At 41.6% G+C, this 24,456-nt stretch overlaps 1 protein-coding gene across 2 annotated transcripts in view; it reads left to right on the forward strand.

The window, feature by feature from the left end:
- Positions 1-24,456, forward strand: part of PLCB1 (phospholipase C beta 1) — an 839,164-nt gene that overhangs the window by 722,413 nt on the left and 92,295 nt on the right. For both annotated transcript variants that reach the window (XM_075563986.1, XM_075563987.1), the window contains exons 29-31: positions 17-106; positions 536-593; positions 1,384-1,470. In XM_075563986.1, the coding sequence (XP_075420101.1) occupies positions 17-106; positions 536-593; positions 1,384-1,470 (235 nt within the window). The remainder of the gene's footprint in view (positions 1-16; positions 107-535; positions 594-1,383; positions 1,471-24,456) is intronic.

Genomic DNA, 24,456 nt, shown 5'->3' on the forward strand with positions numbered 1-24,456 from the left:
TGCCCTTTGACTTTAGAGAGAAAAAAGAATTAAAGAAGAAAATGGATAAAAAGCGCCAAGAGAAAATTACAGAAGCCAAATCCAAAGACAAAAGCCAAATGGAAGAGTAAGTAAAAGAAGGCGGCCCTCCGATTCCTTTTGACCCAGAACTGGTTTTATTCTGTATCAAAGCAACAGATTCCTAACTGTGTGCAAGCCCCTCCTTCTCTACTCAGCCTTTCAGAGGGTCCCTTTGCACGCTTTTTCCACAGTCACAAAGGATCAAGGTTCACTCATGGTCTTCTGGAAAAGATATTCTCTCTGAGAAAAAGCTAAATCTTCACTTTAGAGATTGTCAGTCAACCTCCCAGTGTTTAGTTAAAATAAGGCGTGCTCATGAGGCAGAGCCCAGCCTGTGCCCAGAGCTGGGTCTTAAAGCTTGTCCCAGTCATCGGCATGTTGATGGGCTGCTCTCTTGCCTCTGGAAGTCTGAGATGTCCCAGGCTTGCAGGTGGGGGTGCGTACCTTTCACGATTTCTTCCTGGTTCTGTTTTAGGGAGAAGACCGAGATGATCCGCTCATATATCCAAGAGGTGGTGCAGTCCATCAAGAGAGTACGTCGGTTCACCACTCCCTTGGCAGACTCTGGGAGAATGTCTGAGGAGGGTTTGAGTTTCGGACCTCCAGCCCCTGGTGGAGTTGCTTCCAGAGCAACCACTGTATAACGAACGTCTCTCCTAGTTTAATTACAAACCACTCTATAACAACCCAATTGAGAACAGGTCACCGAGATTGACCTCCACAGCCCAGAGGCCAGAAACAAGACCAACTGGAAAGTTTCCTGAAAGACCTTTGGTTGGCGCTAGTGATAGAAGATGACAGTCTACAAAGACAACCCCCCCACACACACACACCTTTTAATTTGGCAATGTTGGAACTTTCAGACATTTATAAAAGTGGGAAAACTGTATTCCATTGACCACCCTCCTCTTCGCTTCCCCCACCCCCATTCCCCACTCCCACCACTACGTTCTGATCACCACGCGGCAAGAGGCGCCGTGCTTGTAAGAAAGGCGCCCTGGTGACATGGTAGCTCATTGCTTGGCTCCTAACCAAAGGGTCGCCAGTTCAAATGTGCCAGTCGTTCCACAGGAGGGAGACATGGTGGTCTGCTTCCCTAAGGAGCAGAGCCGGGGAAATCCTGTGAGCAGCTCGACTGTGTCCTGAGAGGGTAGTCACCATGAGTCACAGTGGACTCTGAGGCCGTGGATCTATCCTGGGGGTTCTGGACCAGGAGCTGAAATAATTGTGTGCTGTATGGATCTGTACAGTTTGCAAGTTTTTCTTCACTACTTGAAGGTTTAAATGACGAGGACTCCTTTGGTGTTTTTTTTTCTCTTGCAGTTAGAAGAAGCGCAAAGTAAGAGGCATGAAAAACTGGTAGAGAAACACAAGGAGATACGTCAGCAGATCCTGGAAGAAAAGCCCAAGGTAAACGGAACTGAATATAATAATGCACAACCATTTTTGTGTATTTATATCCAATACGAGTCAGACCTTCCTGCGTCACATAAGTACCTCACACAATCTCGGGTCAGTTCTCACATATCAAACACATGTGTCTTCCTGGGTGATGATAAAAATTGTTACTGCAGTATGTCCTAAACATTGATCATCAACGAGTGAGGGGTTGAGACATGACACAGCTGTGTTCAATTGGTGGAACATCGAACTCAGGCATAGGTGTTTTTTAAATCTTCCCTTAAGCCTTCCAGGTAATTGCCAGCAGGTGAAATTGAAGAGAGACTGACCAAGTCTCTTCAGCACCAAAGACCTGACTGTTGCAGTAGCAGTCTCTCTCCAGCAGAGGATGGCCTGCACCACCACAGCCTTGAATTTCACAAAGCAAACTTGTCTTATGAACCTTAAAACGGCAAATAACCATTTTGCTATAACCATACTTTGGTGGAATTCCACTTTAAAATCGCTCTTAGCAAGCACATTGGGTGATAACACATCAATTGTTTCATGACTACGACTTTAAGTGACCTGAATATCTATAAATAAAAGATTTTCAGGTTAGCAAGCAGCATCTCAATTTGAGAAGATTGCAGCCATTGTGAGTCATCACAGATGATCTTTCGGTATGAGAAAGGTGTTTTTCCACTTTCTTTCTAGCTGAGGTTTAAAACATATGCTCTAAAAGACATCATTGGTCCAGGAAGCTTGAAAGTGTTTCTTTTATTTCATTGGCTATTCCATGCAGTAAGTTGCTTCCGACAGACTTCTTGAAGGTAATTCTAGATGGAGTTCCTAGTTATTTTCGGTCTTCTTTCATATTTATTGTAGAATCTAGGCATTCATTGAAAATGTTTGATTCCTATAATTTTCAGGAAGCCCTGGTGGCTGAGTGGATAATGTGTTGGGATGTTAAAAGCCAAGTAATTCAAAACCACCAGCTGCACCATGGGAGATAGCTGAAGCTTTCTACTCTCAAGATTCCGAGTATCAGAAACCCACAGGGCAGCCCTATAGGGTCGCCAGGAATTGGAATCGACTTGATGGCAGGGAGTTTGGGATGATTTTCAGGGTTGGCAATATAGATTTGGAAATCATGAAAATCCAGGAATTAATCATTCTTGAAACCTGCTAGTAATTTTAATGTGTATCATATACACGTATGATTTAAGTGTTGCTAGCCACTCTTCCACACTGGTTATGCAGTAGATAAGCAGAAAAAATTGCCTTATTTCAGAAATTTCTTATTTGCCATTCTGGAGTGAATGGCATTGAGTCCCCTTTTAAAAATACTCAATGTGCGGAGCAAAAGACTCATGTTCTACTGAAAGTTGAGAGACAAAATAGTCAGGCCTTGGTGCTATCTCAAGGGGCTTCAAAAGGTTCATGGGAAAGTTCTCCTATTCTCTTTCCAGGAACTTGTTAAAGCCCTTTTGTAGTAAGATACACCCCCTTTCCATCCATGCTGTCTCAGTTCTAATTTGCCATTCCTTTATACATTGATATAATGTAATTTGGTTATGGTTAATATTAATCAGTTGGTATTTCTTAAAAGAACACAATCCCTCTTGAGAAAGATCGTTGTTTTCACCTGCGGTAGAATTGGCTTTAATTAGGTTAGCAATGTCAGCTGATAGCTGACGCACAATCACAAATGTGTTTCAATGAAATCGAACCATCAAGTGCATTCCCACTCACAGTGACCCTATAGAACAAAGCAGAACTGCCCCTTTAGATTTCTGAGACGTTCCACCTCTGCAAAAGTAGACAGCCTCATTTCTCTCCCATTAAATGAAATCATTTGTAGTATATCAATCACTCCAACAACAATTTTGATGATTAAAATCATTTTAGTAAATGTGGAGGTGCCCTCACGCCTGCATTAAATATAACTGCACATTCGGAAAATGAGTAAGTTTTGATCATTTGGGCAGTCTAGCTTCAGTTGTCCTAACAATTCTGTTACACTGCCTTCAACAGTCTCAGTATTTAGTAAGTCACGTTACGGACAGTTCAGAAGGATGGCAGTGCGAGAAAGGGTTAACTTTGAGGCTCAACATACTCATGAAGGATCCAGGCTCAGTTCCACATTCCCAGGGTACCAGTTCAGCTTGTCGTCTTTCTCCCCGGGCTAGGAAGTTGCGGTCACCAGATGGAGGCCATTACCCCAAGAGCATCACAGCCTTACATTAAGTCATTCAAAAGGCAATCTTGCCTGTACTTGATCCACTGTGAGATGGAGCCAAACCTTTTTATATGCCCACAACACACTTTCCCTGCCTGCCTAAGATGATATCACATGCCCACCTGCAGATTGGTTTCCCTGAATTAAGATTCACTCAGCAGAGGTAGAGAGAGTTCAGCTTCCCTCGACATCGTCTCTAGGTACCTGAACAAAGCTAATGTTTTCTACTCGAAGGAAAAGGGGACATAGCAGTTGGGCCAGTAATAACCCAACCATAACTGTTGGGCCACAACCCCCATTGTGACAAGCCTCCCTCTTCAGAGCCCCTGAGAAAGAGATTATAAATATGTGTGATTTTTAGTATTTCTGCGTTTTCATTTCTGACTCTAAGGAGGCATCCCAGCGAGTCTTCCTTTGCTTTTCTGCCAGTCAGGTTGATCTCAGGACCATCTTCTTGTGTCTGGGTTCCCAGGCTCCCTGTGAAGATCGTTCCTTTCAGGTCAAGAAAACATGTATTGGTATTTTTTACAGTTTAAACCATTTGTATTTTGTAAACATGACTTCGATAGTAAAATGGAAACTCCAAGCCAAACATGCCAGCTTTCTAACTACAAACAAACTCTGGCAAATCTTTTGCTTACAGCAATGATGTTACTGTGGCATTGTAATGTTCACATGCTTTCATTTTTCTCAGCATATCATTGATTGCCATAACATATTGGCTTGCTGTCTACTAAGTCTAATTAGTGTAATAAGGTGCGTTGTGACTTTAATGGATTCATTAATAGGACAGAAACACTGTTTACTTGACGATCCTTCGAGGTTCCTGTGTTGAGTGATTGTTAACCCCAGTAACATCTGCATAATTCTCCAAGCCTCTGACAACCTAGCAGCTCATTTTAAAATGAACAAGCAGGCATAAAAAAATTGACAGAAAAAATAGAAGCCAAGCTCTGAAAAGCAAATGTTTACTACTGCCAAGGAGACATTCTTACTAGATTTAGAGCGAACTATAGAAGAGAATTCATTTAAAGTACAACTCAGCCAACCCTTTACTCGAGCTTCTTAGTCAGGTCAGTGCAAACTGCCCCGTATGATTACCATCCTGAAACTAGGCAGCCACGGGAGAATTCATCTCAGGCAGCCACAATCAGTTGCCATGAGGTCAATTTGACTCTAGTGCGGCTCCTTGAGTGTCCAAGTAGACCTGAGCCCCCTGTTTTTCAAGGGTTGTCCACACACCCCCCTCCCCCCATGCACACCCCCACAAGTAGATTGCCTGGCCTGGGGCCTGAGTCCAACTCAGACCACCAACTTTTGGTTAGCATCCGAGCATGTTAACCATTTGTGTGAGCCAGCCACTCCATCTCAGTCAAAACCAGGTTAGAAATCTACTCCGTTTTCCACGCGCGGCACAGCAGCTGGCGTCCCTTCCGGGCTGGATTGGGGAGGAGACAGCGCTTGACCCACCTCACTGTGAAAGGTTACTGCAGAAGGCCCCACTTTGTGACATACCCCCAGGCATTTTTTATATTTAGAGATCATGCTTTTACTATTAAAACAGAGGGTCGATGAAACCATAGATGCTTTTGTGTGTAATTGTCAAGTAGCTGGGCAGAAGGGAGGTTTGTGGGCCGCACAGGCAACTCAATGCATATTCGGCCCTTGGTTGCACATGACATCACAGTGCACATTAAGTCCCGCTGATTAAATTACAAGCACCTGTGGACTTTCTGAAAAAGAGCTTGATCAGCCCCTTTTCAGTAGAGGTCGGCATCCTGAAGACATGCTCAGGTGTGTTTCCTGGCGGGAGCCGTCCATCCGAAGGGGGCGCTGTGCTCACTGTTGTTCAAGGCGAGTGTCTTTTCATGGACCTTGTAGCTGCAGAGTTCTTTAGATGGATACAATAGATTCAGCTCAGTGACATAATTGGTTTCCTTGGGATTTCCAGGTTTTGCCAAAACACAGAAGTGTTCAGAAATAAAAACCAAGAACCCAACGGTCAGTGCCGTGAACCCACACCGTATACAGGTGTGTTCAAGTGTGGGCTGAGTCATTATGAACACGAGGAATCCGTTGCCGTTTTCCTGGGCACTTCAAGAAAATTTATTTTAACACGTTGAAACACCATTCATCGAGAGTTGGCTCTTGATCCCATTGCAGCTGCTGACTTTTTTTATAAGAAGAATTACCTTTTTTGGGGGGAGGGTGCATCTTAATATACTTCCCCTTAAAGTCAAGAAGCAGTCGATAAATGTGTAATTTACTCTGTCTGACATTTAATCTGTCTTTGATGCTTCTTAGAACACAGGTTTTCGATTTTAATTGAGCGCATCAGTAAGAGAAAATTCCAGGAAGCTTTAGGCCATTTTAATTTTTACCAGAAGAACATTTTATCCTGTGGCTGTGGGGTCTTTTCTCCCACCCTCTACCAAGGAAATAGAGACTGATTTTGCTCATTTCCTCTCTGACATCTTTGTAACTGAGCGAGTGACTCATGCATCTTGGTGATGTTAATTTAAGTCTTGTCAGACCTACCACAGGGTTCTGAGATAAAACCCTTACAATGGCAGATAAGTCAGCCCTGCCTTCCCTGTGCTCTGAGGAGAAAAAGACTTAGGGTTCTCAAGTAAAATTTGCCTTTCACTTTAAAATTTTTCATTGTGAAATATATATTCATATATGTATATATAGATATATACATACACACATATTCATATATCTAAACACCCACCTCTTGAACCATTTTAATATGTACAAGTCAATGACATTATATTCACCATATTTTTGATCACTGTTATCCATTTCCACAACTTTCATCACCTTTAACTGAGACACAGTACCATCTACCATCCTCCCTTCCAGCCCTGCAGCCTCTGTTCACGGCCCCGATAGTCACTCAAAAATGCCGGTGTCTGTGCATTTGCCGAGTCTTGGCATTTCAGCCCAGTGCATCCTGTCTGTCCTGTGGGTCTGCCCGATTGCACTCAGCAGGACGTCCAACACGAAACCTCCTCAGATGAGTGATTTGCACCTCGTCTCCTCTTTGGTTGCTTAATGGATGCAGTTGGATTCTCCCTCCCTGCACCCACTTGCCTATCTCATGGAGAAACCAGACCGCAGAGTCCACAGTGGTTAATTGCTCATTGGTTGATTGCTCATTGGCAAATCTGGATGGGCCCACACAGTGGTGGATTTTGTTTGTTTGGTAAAAGATTTCTTTCTTTTTTTAAGTAAAGGAGTTAGATTCCTAGATTCAAAACTAAACATATTTACTCTCCTTCTGGCCAATAGTAGGAATTTAGAACAATTTTAACTCCATCTACCCTCCCTTGGGGAAAGATGAGGTTTTGAACTTTGTAAAGAGTTCTAGTCTTAGAAACCCACCACACCACCAGGGGTGGGGGTGGGGGTGGAGGTGGGAGTGGGGGAGGCGGCAGTTACACTCTGGCACATAGGGTTACTAGCATCACAGTCAACTAAGTGACAGTGGCTATTCCTTGTTTTTGTTCTTTAACCCCCTCCTACCTTATTTGAAGTATATTTTAGTTCTATAAAATTTAAACCCATAAGACATGATCACTTTGTGCTATATAATCAGAGTTGATTTAGATTTTTACCTATATTCACAGCCATATTGCTACACATTCTTTCTTGGGTACTGCCTATGTGGGATCATTTTTGATCATTTTTTCCCATTTGAAGTACTTTCTTTTTTAAAAATCATTTTATTGTATCCATACATACATCAATCATATCAAGCACATTTGTACATTCATTGCCCTCATCATTCTCAAAACATTTGCTCTCCACCTAAGCCCTTGGCATCAGCTCCTTATTTTCCCCCTCCCACCCTGCTACCCCATTCCCTCATGAACCTGAAGTCCGTTCTTAACAAATTATTTCATGTGGTCTCTAAAGGCCACTGAATAGATGGTTGACCCGAAAGTACACATCCGATCCCATTGTGCAGACCCCTGTTAACGCAGTGTTCCTGGGCGAACACATTGGGCTTGGAACCACAAGGTCAGTGGTTCCAAATCACTAGACAGCTGTCAGGGAGAAATCACAGAAACCATCCTCGTGCCGCCAAGTCAGAGCTGACTCCCGGTGACCCTCCATGGATCTCTGAGACCACGGTGACTGTTGATGGGAGCTGCTGGGGGTTTCAAACTGTCAACCATGCAGCTTGCAGCCCAGTTCATCACCACTACACCACCAGGACACTGGGCTTTGCTCCCATAAAGAACGACAGTCTCGGAACTCACAGGGTCAGTTCTGCTCGGTCCGATAGGGTCTCCATGAGTCAGAATGGACTCGGGGGCAGTGGATGTGGACCCAAGTCCCACCGTAATTTACGTGACAATAGCAGTGGACATTCCTAAACGAAAAAGAGCTCCTTTTTAGTAGAGTTCTAAACCCCGGAGAAATCTTCAGCTGGATGTCTTCTGGTGGTGAGATGTTTTGCTTGGTCTTGTCTAGAGAGGTCATTTCAGCTTTACTCTGGAATGCGTTTTGCAATGATTATAGGACTGTAAGTCGGGAGCATTTTCCTTTTAGCATATTGGAGATAAAATTCCACTGGCCTCTGGCTGCTCTTGTTTTTAAGCAATGAACCATTATTTTTAACGTTGCTCCTATGAAGGGGATTTTTACTGCTCTCTCTTGGGTTGGACTTAAGTGGTGTTTTTTTTTTTTTCTTAACATTTGAGGTCATTTTTATTGCCCTGTGCCTGTGTGCTTCCAGTGATGGCCCTGGGTAACTTTCATTCATTCTGTAAAAATTCTCAGCGGTTGTAACAGTAAATGTAATTTCTGTCATCTTTTTCTTAAACTTGCCTTCATCCTTCATCCTCGGTCTCCTAACTCCTTTTCAGCATTTTCCCTTTTTTTTCTTGCTGTGCTTTCCTGTGGGCAATTTTTTCTGGCCCTTTTTCTGATTCAGAAGGAGCCCTACTGGTGTAGTGGCTGCATATTGAGCTGCAAGTCAGCAGTTCAAACCCACAGTCTCTCTGTGGGAGAAAGATGCGGCTGTTTATTCCCATAAAAGCTAGTCTCAGAAACCCAAAGGGACTGTTCTGTTGTGTCCTAGAGGGTCACTATGAGTTAATCAACTAGATGGCAGTGAGTTTAGTGTTCTGTTTTGGTTTGGGGCTTTATCGTTCACTAGTTTGTTTGTTTGTTTTCTATGTAATCTTCTACTATACTATCCTATTGAGTTTCCATTTCAGCCTTTGCCCTTTCATTTCTAGAAGTTTTATTTAGTTCATTTTAAAATCTCAAATTGGTATAATTCTGATTATTTGCAGAACATTTCCTGTTAGATTATTCTCTTTAGGCAGGCTTCACACTTTGAGCTTCACAACACTTTCAAGAAGAGAATTCAAAATTTTCCAGCATTGGCAAAAGGCCAGGAAGGCGAAATCAATTTCCCTACTTGTTATCTTAAGGGACAAGGCTCTTTTTTTCTTTGAGTCAATTATTCTTTATTTTGTGTGGTTCTTAGATTACTTAAAGAAGATGGTTTTAATATTGGATCCAATGTGGACTGTTTTCAGTATGCGAAACGGTACAAATAATATCACCAGCCATGACTAAAAATGGAAATTCCCCACCTGGCGTACTTAAAACGCTTAGGTTGGCTGTCATCTGTAGCACGCAGGTTTCTGTGTGTGTGTCTTATAGGTGCAGTTGGGGGGCCGGCTAAGCGCTCGCCACAGCAAGGTTATTTCTTTTTAATTTTTTCAGCCCAGTTATTTCTTTGTCTCTTGCTGGAAGCCGCAGCAGGCAAGCAGCAAAGGAACATCATGAGCAGGCTCCTTAACTAGGTCAAGCGTAGGGGCTCTCATGCTAGAGCTGAAGGCACGCACACCTGCACCCAGAGTCAGAACAATCAGGAAGATCCAAGGGGGGTCAGTATGAATTAATACCCCAGATGCTGCTTTCTGCTATCGTAGAGAAGTAACTACACACCTGTTCAAAGTAAAAACACACAACGACTTTGATGAACGGAGCAAAGTGTCTCGCAAAACAGGGAAGCCAGGAGTCAAGAACTTCTTGCCTGTCGAATTACAGAAGGTGACACAGGGAACCCTCCCCCCTAAGAAGGGAGGCAGCTGGAGAGGGTCTGATTGGTTCGTTCCAGAGGGCTAGGTGGCAGAATGGTGGCTCATTGTTTTCGCAGGAGTTGACCTTCTCAGTGAAGAAGGGGCTTCAGGTGACAAAACAAGGCTGACTATGAGCTTCCTGGAACCATTCACAGTATTATTATTTCTAAATACTGAGCCCAAAAAGAAAGAAGAGAGAATGAGATTGAGTCGGGGAGTGGGGGCGGTTCTCAGAACAGAGTCACATGTGTAATGCCATGTCTGACACCAGTATGTGAGGAATCACCTCGTGGCAGCATTGACCAATTCTAACCAACAGCTTGAAAGACGCAGCGCAGGGTGGACGACATCACTCTCTTCTGTTGACGCTATTTGCAGCTAGGTCAAAGGACACAGAACATTTTCACAAAGGTGCCAAGCTGTTCTGCCTAACAGAGGCTGTCTTCGAAGATGCAAAATGGAGTTACTTAGGACAAGAAGGGATTTGGTCTAGACCTTTGCTAAAAGTTTAGGCATTTCAGGAGACTTCATTTTTCTCCAAACTCGTTTTATTGGAAGCTAATACAGATATCATATCATTCCATGATTCAGTCACATCGAGCAGTATTGCACAATTGCTTCCACAGTCAGTTTCAAAACATTCTCTTCCTTCTTGAACCCCTTGACCTCAGCCCCTCTTTATGCGTCCCCCACCCCCACGGTCTTCCTTTACCCCCTTGACGCTTCATTTTTAAAATACTCTTCCTCATTCTCATCTGTTTCCCAGGAATTCCTCTGAGAACTTGCTCATTGTACTTTAGCGTTTCTTTTCTTTTATGGATTTTGTTCTTACCTTGCTTAAGCCAGGAGCCTACTATTTAGGGTCATCTTGTTTTCAGATGCATTTTATTTCGTTCTGATGCATACAAAGAAAGAATTCTTCTTCTTTTTCAAGTGTTTGGATAAGACTGTAGATGTATTTCTTATGTAAAAGACCCAGATGTCAGATGACAAGGTCTGGGTAGCCAGTCATCATGACTGGTGTTTTCATCACGTTGTTGCTTAAAAAGGGGGTTCTATGCTGGGCTGCCAGCCACAAGATTGGCAGTTAGAAATGAGCTGCTCCATGGAAGAAAGATGAGGCTTTCGACTTCCGGAGAGAGTTACAGTCTTGGGAACCCAGGGGCAGTTCTACTCTGTCCTATTGGGGGCCACTGTGAGGCGGAATCAACCCGACAGCACAGAGATTGAGTATCGCTTAAAAGCTCTGCCCTAGGTATCTTAATGGAGCAAAACAGAATGGGAAGAAAGTGCTAACAGACAGCACTTCTAAAGGAAGCGTGAGGCTAAACTTGAGTAGATTTACGTATAGGATAATTTGGAGTGGATAGTGGTCTCTATTACTTTTTCAAAGTACAAACTATAGCATTTATAAGTGGGGTCGAATGCTTAGGTCAGAAAGCACAGTCAACTAAACAGATGAGAATGAGAGCCAAAAGGAGACTAACCGGCCCCGTTTTTATAGAAAGCACTGTCGATAACCAGTACTTTTTGAGAGCCAGTGAAGGACATTAAAAAGAGAAGTCTCCTCAGGGTCGCTGAGGTGTAGCCAAACCGTCTGTCAGTGCATCTTTTCACTAGTTGCTGGAGATGTTAATTCAGCCTCAACATGAAGTACTTAGTTATAACCCAGACGCACTCTTGTGCTAACAAGACATGTAAAATAATTTTGTTATCCAAATGCAACTTTATCAAGGGAATTTGAAGATTTTCACTAGGCTGTTACATAACTGGTTAGATTATTGATCACTTCTTAGCATCCGTGGTCATTTCATGAGCAGTTTTTATCCTAAACATAAAACCAAAATATATTCCCGAGGAATCGATTCCCCCCTCCCCCTATGGATTTAGTTTGCTTCTTTATTAGGTGACACTGCCCTCAAAAGTTTGAGCTGCTTGTTTGCTCCAAGTCACCATTTTTTTATACTGCTGGATGAATTTCACCTTTCATCGTGGGCATGAATAGCTAAAGAGACTTTGAATTGTCTCTGAGCCCCGATGGTCATGGGTTGGGCCGCTATCTGGAAGGTCAACTGCCTACTCCTGAGGAAAAAGACGGGGCTTCTTGCTCACATAAAGACATCCAGCCTCCAAAACCCACAAAGGCTGTTCTTTGGTTTACAGGTCACACTGTGAGTCAGAATGTACTCGCTGGCAGTGAGTTTGCTTCTTGGTTTCCAGATTTTTAAAAAATCATCTCAGAGTACATTGCTCTATCACAAGCAATCTATCTGTGCACGCAAGTTCCCATGCATAGACTCAATTATTTGAGTTATGGTTTGATTGACTATGGTTAATTTGATTCTCCACAGAAAACCAGGTATCATTTTGAAGCACATATCACATTATTAACAGTCCAGATGTTTGGAAAGAAAATTGTTTGGTTAGTCTGTTCGAGCCTGTTTCCTATTAGAGAATTGTTGCAGATAAGCAGTCATCCAACCATACATGTTGTTGTTTTGTGTGGTACCACTGAGTCGTCCTGACCCGGGATCCTATGCACCACAGAATAACAAAACACTGCCAGATCCCTCACCACTCCCATGATTGTTCCTGTGTCTGACTGAGCCCATCGCTGCAGCCACTGTGTCCATCCATCTTGCTAAGGGCCTTCCTCTTTGTCCCTGCCCCTCTACTCTATCAAGCATGATGTCCTTCTCCAGAACTGGTCTCTCCAATTAGATATAGGTACACATGTGCATATATGGGATGTGCTATGTAATTCGTTAACAATCTAAAAATTGGTGGACTGTATCTAACACATTTTTAGAGTCCTTAGGAGGTTCTATATTAGGATAGAATTTCTATCCCAGTCTTTACCCTAATTTCTAAACATGTTGACATTTGGGAAAGAGTTTAGGTAGAGCAATTTATGTGAGCTAAATTGAGACAGATGGGTTCATTTTTTTCAGTGTATGGTATATTCATATGCATCAATTCCTCAGTGTTCCTTATGCTCAGTTCAGCTTTCACATGCTTATGAGGCAATTGAACATACAATGGTTTGAGTCAGGTGTACTTTAGTCCTTAAAGTGACTTATTTGATTTTTAATACTCCCAAGGAGGTCCTTTGCAGCCCACTTGGCGAGCGCAACATTCTAAGAATGGAACCAGTCAGTAATGTAGAGAATAATCATAAACAAGAAGCAAAATGCAAGGCTGTCCCCTGTGACCTTGTTAGTCCTAAGGGATCAAACATTGTGATTTCAAAAGTAAAATTAATGATGACTAATTTTTACTAGAATAAAGTTATTGACAAAGTGATTAGATTTAAATTTAGAGTAAGCAGTTTTGAAATTTCCATATAGCATATATGATGTGGTCAGGAAAACTTGTCACAAATACACTAACACAATAAAGTTTTAAACTATGAGCTGTCTTATAAAGGGCATGTAGGCCGTGGTCCAGAAAATCTTGGATATTGTAGCAGTCTGCTCAGGTAATGGCTTCTTTTCATTTTAGGGTGTGTGTACGTGTGTGTGTTTGTTTGTTGAGGGTCATTTGTTCTTGGTCAAAATAGCTTTGTTTAATTGAGAGAAATGAGTCCACAATTTAATGCCATTAATTGTAGCACCACAAGAATTAGTAAGGAACACTAAATTAGACCCTTTCCACTCTGGCTCCAAAATAATTCTTTTATAAATGTTTTTTTTTTTCTAATTCTTATAGGATTTTTCTACTAATTTTTGAAAGCCCTGCATGCAAAATCTTTAGAATCAGGAGGAATGTGTATAAGCAAGTTCAGTATTAACCAAACCAAAACCAAACTCAAGACCCTTGAGTTAATGCTGACTCATAGCAACCCCCTGTGAGTTTCCAAGACTGTAAATGTTTACAGGAGTAAAAAGCTCAGTCTTTCTCTCTTGGAGCTGTTGGTGGTTCTGAACTGCCAACCATGCACATTGCAGCCCTACATGTAACCATTACTAAAGGCTTTTAAAATAGTGTCACGATGGGTCAGAACCGACTTGATGGCACCTAACAACAACAACATGGTGTTTTCTAGAATAGTTCATTAGATATTTGCAATATTATAGCCAATTAAGTTGGGTATCATGTGGCTTAACCTGAGTAAAATGAAGGATAGACATTGGTTTCCCTAAACAAACTCCTAAGGTAAAGCTTATGAGATTCAAAAGTGCAGGCGTTAGTTTTTAAAGGACTAAAGAAATGATGTTGTTGTTGTCCATTGTAATTCAATCACTTCTGCCTCATGACATCCCTCATGGGGTTTCTGAGCGACCGTCTATGTGGGAGCAGATGGACTCCACTCTCTCCCACAGACTGGCTGCTGGGTTCGAGTCACCCATGTCGCGATCAGCAGTCTAACACTGACCCAGCAGTGCCACCCAAGCCGCTCTGCTTTTCCGACCGTCCATGGTATGTTCAGTACTCTGTCAGTAGTATACATTCAAAGGCATAGATTATTCTTGGGTCTTCCTTATTCGCTGTCTTGCTTTCACATGCACACAGACTATCGAATACCATAGGTGGGCATCTGACACTAAGCACATGTAAAGATTTCTTTTGCAGCTGTTTTACCCAGTGCAATACATCATTGGATTTCTTGACAGCTCCTTCCACGGCCAAAGATTATGAATTCAAGTCAAATTAAATTCCTTCCAGCTCCACCTTTTTTCTGACCACAGGTCAGCAGTTCAAAACCACCAGAAAAGGCTTTTTAGTCCTGTAACGAGCTGCAGTCTGGGAAACCCCTGGGGGCAGCTGTACCCTCTGAGTTAAGGTTGCAGTGAGTCAGATGCGCTGGCTGACTGTGAGCTTGGGTTTTTTGTAACCCACGTTGAAGGCTGTAGTCTTTGATCTTTATTGAGGTGTTTCAAGGTCTCTTTCCTATCAGCAAGCAAGGTCGTGTCATCTGCATATTGCACCTTGTTAGTAAGCTTACCTCCAAGTCTGATGACATGTCCGTCTTCATGTGGCCCAGCTTCTTGGATCCTTTGTTCAGGAAACAGATTGAATCAGTAGAGTGAATGGACAAGACCCAAGCCACCACACTGCATCCCCTCCTGTTTAAACAACTGTTTAAACAGTTTTTCCTGTTTAAACAACTGCCTCTTGGTCTATGCACACTTTCTGCATGAATACAAATAAGTATTCTGCATAACACTCTTCCCAGTGTTGTCTCTAATTTGTTATAAGTGACACAGTCGAGTCACTTTTAGAGAGTCAATAAAAGAGATAAGCATCTTTAGGGTACTCTTGATTGCACCCAAGATCCATCAGTTATCAACAATGATACCCCTGTTCCACATCAGTTTCTGAATCCAGTTTCCTGTTGACAGTTCCCCTGTACTGCTGCAACTCTGGATGAATTACCTTCAGCCAAACTGCAAAAGTTTTCTTGTGTGCTATATGAATCATATTGTTTGATCCTTTCTGCATTCAGTTGGACCATCTATCTTTGAAATGGTCACAAATAAGGATCTCTTTCAGTCAATTGGCCAGGGAGCTCTGTTCCAAATTTCCTGTCATAGCTGCGGGAACACGTTTAGCATGGCATCTGGTTGCTGGAGCATCCTGATGACTATTTGTTTACTCCTGGAGCCTTGTTTTTCAAAGATAATTGCAGTGGTGCTTGATCGTCTTCAGTACCATCAGTTCATGGTCATCCGCTGCGACCCTTACCGCTGAACATCAACCAGTTGTTTAGATACAGTGGCTGCATTTTATCCATCTCCTTTTGAGGCTTTCTGAATTGTTCGGTATTTTGTTCAGAGAATCCTTCAATATTCCAACTTGAGGCTTATTTTTTTCCCTCCTTTCTTCCCGCTTGACAAATGCCAAATGTTTTCTTTGTAGTTTTTCAACTTCACATCTCTGCACATTTCATTACAGTCTGTGGCTGTGTCTCCCTCGAGCTGCCCTTTGACTCTTCGGCTCATCTCTGACGTCATTTCCTTCATGTGCTTTATCCACTCTATGTTCACGAACAAATTTCAGAGACTCTTCTGAAATCCATTTGATGTTTTCTTTTCGACTGTCTTTTTAATGATCTTTTTGTTTCTTCATGCATGGTATCCTTCCACAACCCATATGTCCACTAATTGTGGGGGTTAAATATGTCAAATCTATGCTTGAGATAGTCTCTAAGTGTAAGTGGAATATTCTCAAGGTTGTACAATAGCTTTTTTTAAAAAACATTTTATTAGGGGCTCATACAACTCTTATCACCATCCATACATATACATACGTCAATTGTATAGAGCACATCTGCACGTTCCCTGCCCCAGTCATTCTCAAGGCATTCGCTCTCCTGTACAATAGCTTTTATGAACTTGCATATGAGCAATTAATTGTCTTTCTCAAGCTGGCCCTTGACCTGTTTAAACTGATGAAATTGAGCTTCTTAATTGACTCTATTCACAGAAGTAGTTGATTTGATCTCTGCACATTCCATCTGGCAAGGTCCATATGTATAGATATTTTTATGTTGAAAATGTTATTTGCACTGAAGAAGTTATTGGTCTTGCAAAATTCTATCATCCAAGTCAATTTAAGTATTCCTTTAGTTTGGCTAATGGATTCTTTATTATTCCATTTGCTTGTAAAATAAGACGGGGAATTGGGGATGCCGGGGTCTGTACATAACCAAACTCATTTCCTAGAATCAATTGCAACTCGTAGCAACCAGATAGAAAAGGACAGAACTTCCCTCTGTGGGTTTCTGAAATGGTAACTCTTTACAGGAGTAGAGAGCCTCATCTTTCTCCCGAGAAGCAGCTGGTGGTTTTAAACTGCCGACCACAAGGTGTGAGCCCCACATGTAACTAGGATACCACCAGGGCCCCGTTGATAGGGTCAAGAGCCTCTGATAATTAGGGAAAATCCAGTAATTAAAAAATAACATTTAGTAAAACAGTTCAATATTTGTGAAGAGTTGCTGGTATAATAGTGTTTAAGGAACATATTAGCTACAAAGATAGCAGTGGCTTGTTTGTAAAGAAATGCTGTACTCGTTGTGCGACGTGACATTGCCATTCTTGTGACAGGAGCATACGGAGCAAGGCCAAGGTGTGAGCTCTGCAGAGTAAGAAATATCCCCACCAACATTCCTTTAACATTTTAATCCTGCTATCTCTGCTTCGATGGGATTCTCTATGGAAACCCCCCCCCCAAACACACACACACAACATTATAGGAACAGGAAGGGTTTAGGTAAGATTAATTCACATAGGACAGATCCACACATTTTCTATCAGGATGTTGATGACAGCCCACTAGTGTTCATATTTTTGTTGGCTCAATTTACTTGTTGAAGCTTGTTGAGCTATTCTAGAGTTAGGTCAGCTAAATCATCATTATTCATGAACAAACGAGGATCGCCACTATCATTAGTTCCCACACGAGCCAAGACGGGCAGAGTCGCTGTTTAAGGTTTTGTTTCTATAACTCAGGATGGTTACTTTAAATTTTTTGTTTTCTGATTTGGAGGGGAAGAACACATGGGGCACAATGAGGAAGAACCCATTTTATAGGTTTTTGAAATGTACTTTTCCAACAATATCTTTCTATATGTATAAGAACTGTTTTTAGAAAAAGTAATATGGAGTTTTTCTTAATTACAGGACTATACAAAGCTTTGAGTAGAACAATGCTCCCATTGGGCTAAACCAATGTTATTAGTTGGGTCCTGATGCTCGCTCAATCTCTCTCTCTCTCTCTCTCTCTCTCTCTCTCTCTCTCTCTCCTTCTTGTAATAAACTTGGCTCTGTGGACTAAAAGTTGGTGGTGCTGGGGAAGTCTTATCGTTACAAGGAGGAACCCAGTGTGGAGTCTTTTTGTGTAGAGATAAAGATGGTTTCGGTAGTCTTTAGTTTGGCCTTTTGAAGGCGTAAGGAGGTTTGGACAAATATATTTATTAGAATCCTTTGGTTCTAACTTATTGACCTGTTATAAAAAGGTGTTACAGGTTCTGTGGTCTTTTGAGGTATTTTTAACCAGTATTTTTTAAAAGTAGTGAATATTTTATCTCCTACCAATGGTTGGTGTTCAGATATTCTAATTAACAGGTAATGTTAATAGTCTGGTAAAAACAATCTTATTATTTAGTCTGACCCAAAGCTTTGCCCTTGAATTCTTATAATAACCTTTAGATTTCCATTTCGTCTGATCTAAAGTACTTGCTTGTTGGAGAGAGAAAAGTATTTTCAAAGCAGTGTGGAGCTGGGTTGTTGGTAAAAAGATACAAGTAAAGAGGAATAAAAGTGAGAACTGGAAAGGTCTAAGAGACATTGTTTTGTGCCTGTGTCAGCCACACGACTTCCCTACTTCCTTCAACTAGAGGCGCCCTTGTTGATGTGCTGAGACTCTTGCTAGTACAGCTTCATAAGGAATTGATAATGTATTCAGTAACTCAGTTGTTAAGGGCCCATTTCTGATCGTGGAACCAGGTGAGCTTAAATATCCTCTTTATTTTTAAAGCATGCCCAAAGTGTTTGACTCTTCCAAAGGCACAACCAGAAGTCATCAAGCTATGAATGAACTTCACAGAGGCGATTTTGCCAGCTGCGGTTCAAGGCACCAGTTTGCCGTGCTGTGCTGAGGTGGCTCCCGGAGGAGGCTGACAATTGAGCATTTCTGCACAGGTGCTCACTACGTCCCTTCCTCCATATGGACAAGAGGGCTGAGGCTACAAATAACAAATAAACAGAGGTCAGGACTGCTAAGAGGAGTTTCTTTAAGATCTCTTTGCAAAGTTATTAAAGTTCTGATCTGTTTAAATAATAATATTTCAGCTCTTTCTCTCCCTCTAAAATAGGAAGGAGAGCGTCAAGGTTTAAATGAGTAATAATGTGGAGTCTCAGAGGGGCCCTGGTGATGTAGAGGTTTCTCCTTGAGCCGCTGACCACAAGGCCAGCCATTCACACCACCAGCTGCTCCGTGGGAGAAAGATGAGGTGTTCCACCTCCAAACCCACAGCGGAGGTTCTACCCCGTCTTGGGGTCACTGTGAGTCAGGATGGACTCAATAGCAGTGAGCTCAGTGTTTGGTTTGGTGAAGTCTAATATTAGCTGTATTGAGAGGAATGATTTTATAGCAGGTACTTCTGCTGGCAGCCAGATGTGTGCATGTGAACTTTAATCATGGAAACACAGCATGTCATACATAAACATGTTAAGGCATCCCCAAGGATTCCACAAGTTTAGCAGTGGCAGCTACACCTCAAAGGCAGGGGAAGATAGCCTCTTGTGACTGGAGGCATATAGATCTGTTGCCTACTCCACCTTTGAGCAGTAGCCTAATTAATGCCTTCTCAGTTGTTTTCTTTACCCAAGAAACAATTTCCAAATAGTCATTTGGAAAGCTAGAGCAGAAGTTCAAGCGATTTCATTATAATAATTAGTATTTTTTGTTTGGTGATCATCTAAACAAAGTTGAATTAGACGTGGTTCAGTGTTTTTACAGGTCTATGGAAAGTCTAAGCCAGTAAAGAAAAATTGTGGATCTGGGTTCTACAGAAACTGCATAGATCTTACAGTCCTCCAAATTGGTTTTTGGTTGGTTGATTTTAATGTCTGTTTTGGAGGTGAAGGGACGGGAGGGAGGATTTGCATAAGCTAAACAATTTCATTTGAGGGAGGAGCTGATAGAAGTATACCTTGGCCAGAGAATGGATATTCCCATGTACTTGACCATGAGCTGAAAAACCTTTTTTTCCCATATGGATACGTTGTGCCTCTATAAGTTATATGCTTAAATAAAACCAAAGTATCCTCCACGTCTACTTCCTTAAAAGAAGAACAAATTAAATGATCATCCACCTACAGAAGCCATGTGGAGTCCTGAGCAAATTGTAGCAGTGGTAAACCAGCATGTAAAACACGGGAAAATAAAGAGGGTATTTGATGCATCTACATTACAATCCTGGTAAATGGATGCCCTTGGCAAGTAAAGGCAAGTCAATGTTGGTTCTCTGGACTCCTGGGGATTCTAAGGAGGTCTGACAAGGTTTGATGACAGTGAAATATGTGGTCTCAGGTAGAGCTCGGGACAAGGATAGGTAGGGGTCTCTGGAAGGACTCTCTGGTTTTTTACACAGAATGCCTCAATAAACAGCCGGCCGTGCTTACTAGGTTGCCTAGCAGGGAGAGCTGCAATATTAAAGGGTTCGTACAAGATTTAAAACTGCCCTCAGAGAGAAAAAAAATTTTATATATATATTCATGAAACTTTGATATGAGAGTCCTGTCTGTGCTGGGGCATGTCTTGTTTATCCTTAAGCTTAAAGCATTCACTTTTCCCATGTCCTGGTTTCTTGCAATAAGAACATCCTTTTCTTCAGATTCTTCAGATTATTGTTAGACCGTACAGATATTGGTTAAGTAAATTAGTACTATTAATTTGCCTTGTTTGGTAGTGTGTTTAATTCTTGGACTTGTCTATTTTTGCCTCTGAATTTGAAACAGCTGAAAAGTTCATTCAGGAAAAAAAAACCCAAACAATTCATTCAGTTTAACTTTGAAACAGAAAGAATCTCTCAATAGATCCTTGTTTGTTGTTGTTTTTACCTACGTCAGACAGCTCACACTGCAAGCCTCTCAGAAACAGTTGAAAATTATTTATGCCCCACAGTTTTCTAAATTTAATCTAGAATACTCTGCAAAATTTCTCGCCAATAAGTTTCAGTAAATATGAAATATTTCATCTTCGTTTTGTTTGCAGTGTTGAGCTTTAACCTAATGTGTTTTGTGGGGGGAAGCCTTCTTGATGACATTTAGAAGGGCCTTGGCTTTCTTTGGGGGATTTATTAAAGGAAGTTAGACCCAGAGGTGGTAGCCTTCATGGTTAAAGACACTAAGACTTTTCCCAACTACCCTGTGCCATCAACAATCAGCCTCCCCTAGTTCTATTAGCAATGGTATAAACCATATAACTCAAGGAACCCTGGTTTATAAATGTTAATTAATTTGCAATTCTTCAGTTTCCTTTTTGTGATTCTTCACACGTTTAGGAAATTCTTTAACGATGGCATCAAGTGCTGCTTGGGACCTGGGAAGAAGTTACCCAAGGAGGTGTCCCTGCTTCCTCTAGTCTAGGGACTTAACTTTAAATAATCCTTTCAGGTGCAGCTGGTAGAGATTGATTTGGTTCCTCTGATGGCTTAATTTTGGAAGGCATTTCGGGTATGCATTGACATACTTTCCTTGCCAAGAGGGAAAGGCAAGAGAAAGTGGAGGAAAATCGAGAGCTTGAGTTGAGAAATGAGAAAGAATAGGAACTATAGGCTTGTAAGGACGAACAGAGGGGACAGTTGGTGGCACCAAAGTATGAGATGTGGAAACAGAACTTTTCAGTTGTTGTTTAGTTGCTTTTGAAACCTTGTCTTTCCACCTGACAAGTTGTACAATGATCAGCACAACCAATCTTAGGACATCGTCTTCTTTCTTGTGCTCATTGTTGTTAGCTCTCTATTTCCCCTTAGCCTTCCCTACCAGGATCCTAGATAAATCTTATAATACAAAATACAGAAATCTTGTAATACAGAAGATCTTATAATACAAAAACTAGAAATAACAAACAAAACCACCAACAAGGACAAATGGAAACAGGAAAACTTTAATTGCACAGAAAGCAGAAAATATTAAAAACAAATAATTTTCAAATGGGTCACCTGGGAGATCACATGAGAAGGCATTACATTTCAACCTAACTGCCTCTGCCCCGATCAGCTTTACAATGCTCCTTTGTCGGAGATCAAGGCTGGTCAGTTCCTAAACTGTGGTCAGCAGGGATTCCCAGGAGACTTCTCCATGTGAGGGCCCTGCAAATGGATTGGGGACTTTTTCTGTCACCCGTAACCTGCTGCACACTGGGTGTTTGGAATTTACACTTGAATACCGTTTCTTCTCCACAACTTTATTTTCTTTATTTCTTTTAGAAGTTTCAAAGTAGCAATTAAAATATGAATTCTGATGGGTCTACTTAATTTTGGATTCCTTTTGTTCTAACTAATTGTGTGAAAAGGTAAATTTGGATCAATCAAAAGGTCTGTAAAGAGGCCACCTGTTTTCTCAACCCCCTTTGGTTAGGCCAGTGGTTCTCAACCTTTGGGCCGCGACCCCTTTGGGATGGAATGACCTTTTCACAGGAGTTGCACGATTCGTAACAGTAGCAAAATGGCAGTGATGAAGTAGCATCGAAAATAATTTTATGGGTGTGTGTGTGGAGGGGGGAGGGGGTCACCACAGCATGAGGAGCTGTGTTCAAGGGTCGCTGCATGAGGATGAAAGTTACAGGTACCAGGACCATGATGCTTCTTATCAATTGTACAGAAGTCCATGATGGGTAGTGGTCACGCCCCTGCTAAATCACACATGCACATGAACTGGATAATTGATGATTACCAGAGGATTTGGGAGTCTATCGTTACCAGACTCCATTTTTACTGGAGTTTACAAGCAGAACATTTTAGCCTGAATTCACAAGCAGCAAATCTTAAGGACAATTTTCTCTAACAACATTTTGGTAGAAGGAGTTCAAGAATCACAAATAAGTGCCCAATGAAGCATTAATAGCATGACTCTTTTATGAAATGACCTTCTGTAAGTACTTTGAGACTCAAACAGAATTACCGTACCAATAGAATTCAAAACGGTGAGAAAACGGAAACCAAAATCCAGACAGGCTTAAGGGTAAAAGGTAGGATGATGCTGAAAATAGGCCAGAATTAAAACGCAGATGAACCTCTGACATTTTTTTTAAATGGTGATTTTAAAAATTCTAGAGGTACACCGTAGGCAGTTCCCAAAGGTCTATGGAAAAAAAGAGTCCGGGGACTTGGCTGGGTCTAGAGAGCTTAGTTTTTCAGCTCTTCAGGGCTGTCAGAAGTCCCGTGCGTCCCACTTCTTGTCCCAAATGGTTGTAGAAAAAACAAATATATGTCTGTTTAAAGTAAAAAAGCAAAAGTAGTTTTATTAATGGAAAAAGATATTTGAGAAGCAGGGACACATAACGTCAAGACCTTGACAGAGTGCTCCATGGCTCTTGGAATTACAGGGGTCGGTAAAGGTGAGAAACTATTAGGGCTACAGCGGGGTCATTCCTGATTAGTGACTGTCTGCAAAGTGGTAGGGTGGCAGGATCTTGGCGGACAACTTTTTCAGGCAATGGTCTCTATAAAGGGGGTTTCAGGTGACGAGACCTGGCTAGCACGAACTTCCTGCAGCACATTAAGATGTAGTCATTTCTAAACATAGAGTTAAAAACACCCTTTTTTACCCCAATTTTCTATCCCAACGGAAAGAAAATGTGGAAGTTTGACAGCATGTACATGATATGGAGGGTGTGAACTCTTACCGCCTGCTGGAGTGGAGTATTTCCAGCTTACCACTAAGTATAACATCAGGAATAGAACAAGATTCAATTTACTCCCATTGATTTGTGTTTGTCTACCCTCATATGTGATCGTACACACCACAGCTGGAACACAAAAAATTTTAGGTTACCTATTTTTTAATGCCTGTTATTGTTTGGGGTTTTTATATGAATTTCAACAATTCAAATTAGATTTCTCTATCAATATCTGTATCTGGTTTTCTTGGAAATCCCTGCTTTGGTATGACTAAGATAACAAAAATTGTCACACACACTAAAGATTACCTTCAAGCCAGGGATTGAAAACTTTAAATTATCTCACGAAACCATTGCCTGCTATTACCTTGACCATCAACATAAACGCAAAGATGGCCAGACTCAAACCAACAAATGTTCAGTTAGAGAAAATTCAAAGAGGGAATGAAGTTGGTACTTTGTACTTTGATGAAGAGAAGAGGCCTGTGGAGACCAGAGAAAAGGCTATTTCACAGGGGTAAATGCAGATCAATAGATGGAAACTGGGAAAGTTATTGCTAAGAACAAGGGTTCCATTCTCTATTGTTTGTCATCTTACACGTCAGGCTTTAGTTTAACCAATCTACTGCTTGGAGTTCCATTTCTTTCTTTCTTTTAAAAATCATTTTAATGAGGGCTCATACAACTCTTATCACAATCCATACATGCATCCATTGTGTCAAGCACATTTGTACATTTGTTGCCCTCATCATTCTCAAAACATTTGCTTTCTACTCAAACCCTTGGTATCAGCTCCTCATTTCCTCCTCCCTCCCCACATGCCCCTCCATCATGAACCCTTGATAATTTATAAATTATTATTATTTTGTCATATCTTACATGTCCGATGTCTCCCTTCACCCACTTTTCTGTTGTGTATCCCCCAGGGAGGAGGTTATATGTAGATCCTTGTAATCGACAACCCTTTTCTTCCCCACCCTCTCTCCACTCTCCTGGTATCATCACAATTACCACTGGTCCTGAAAGGATCATCTGTCCTGGATTCCCTGTGTTTCCAGTTCCTATCTGTACCAATGTACATCCTCTGGTCTAGCCGGATTTGTAAGGTAGAATTGGGATCATGATAGTGGGAGGAGGAAGCATTTAAGAAGTAGAGGAAAGTTGTATGTTTCATCGTTGCTACACTGCACCCTGACTGGCTCATCTCCTCACCGTGACTCTTCTTTAAGATGATGTCCAGTTGTCTATAGATAGGCTTTGGGTCTCCACTGTGCACCTACCTTCAGTTACAATGATATGATTGTTCTTTGATTCCTG

The sequence above is a fragment of the Tenrec ecaudatus genome, chromosome 12, assembly GCF_050624435.1.
Source record: "Tenrec ecaudatus isolate mTenEca1 chromosome 12, mTenEca1.hap1, whole genome shotgun sequence".
Lineage (NCBI taxonomy): Eukaryota > Metazoa > Chordata > Mammalia > Afrosoricida > Tenrecidae > Tenrec > Tenrec ecaudatus.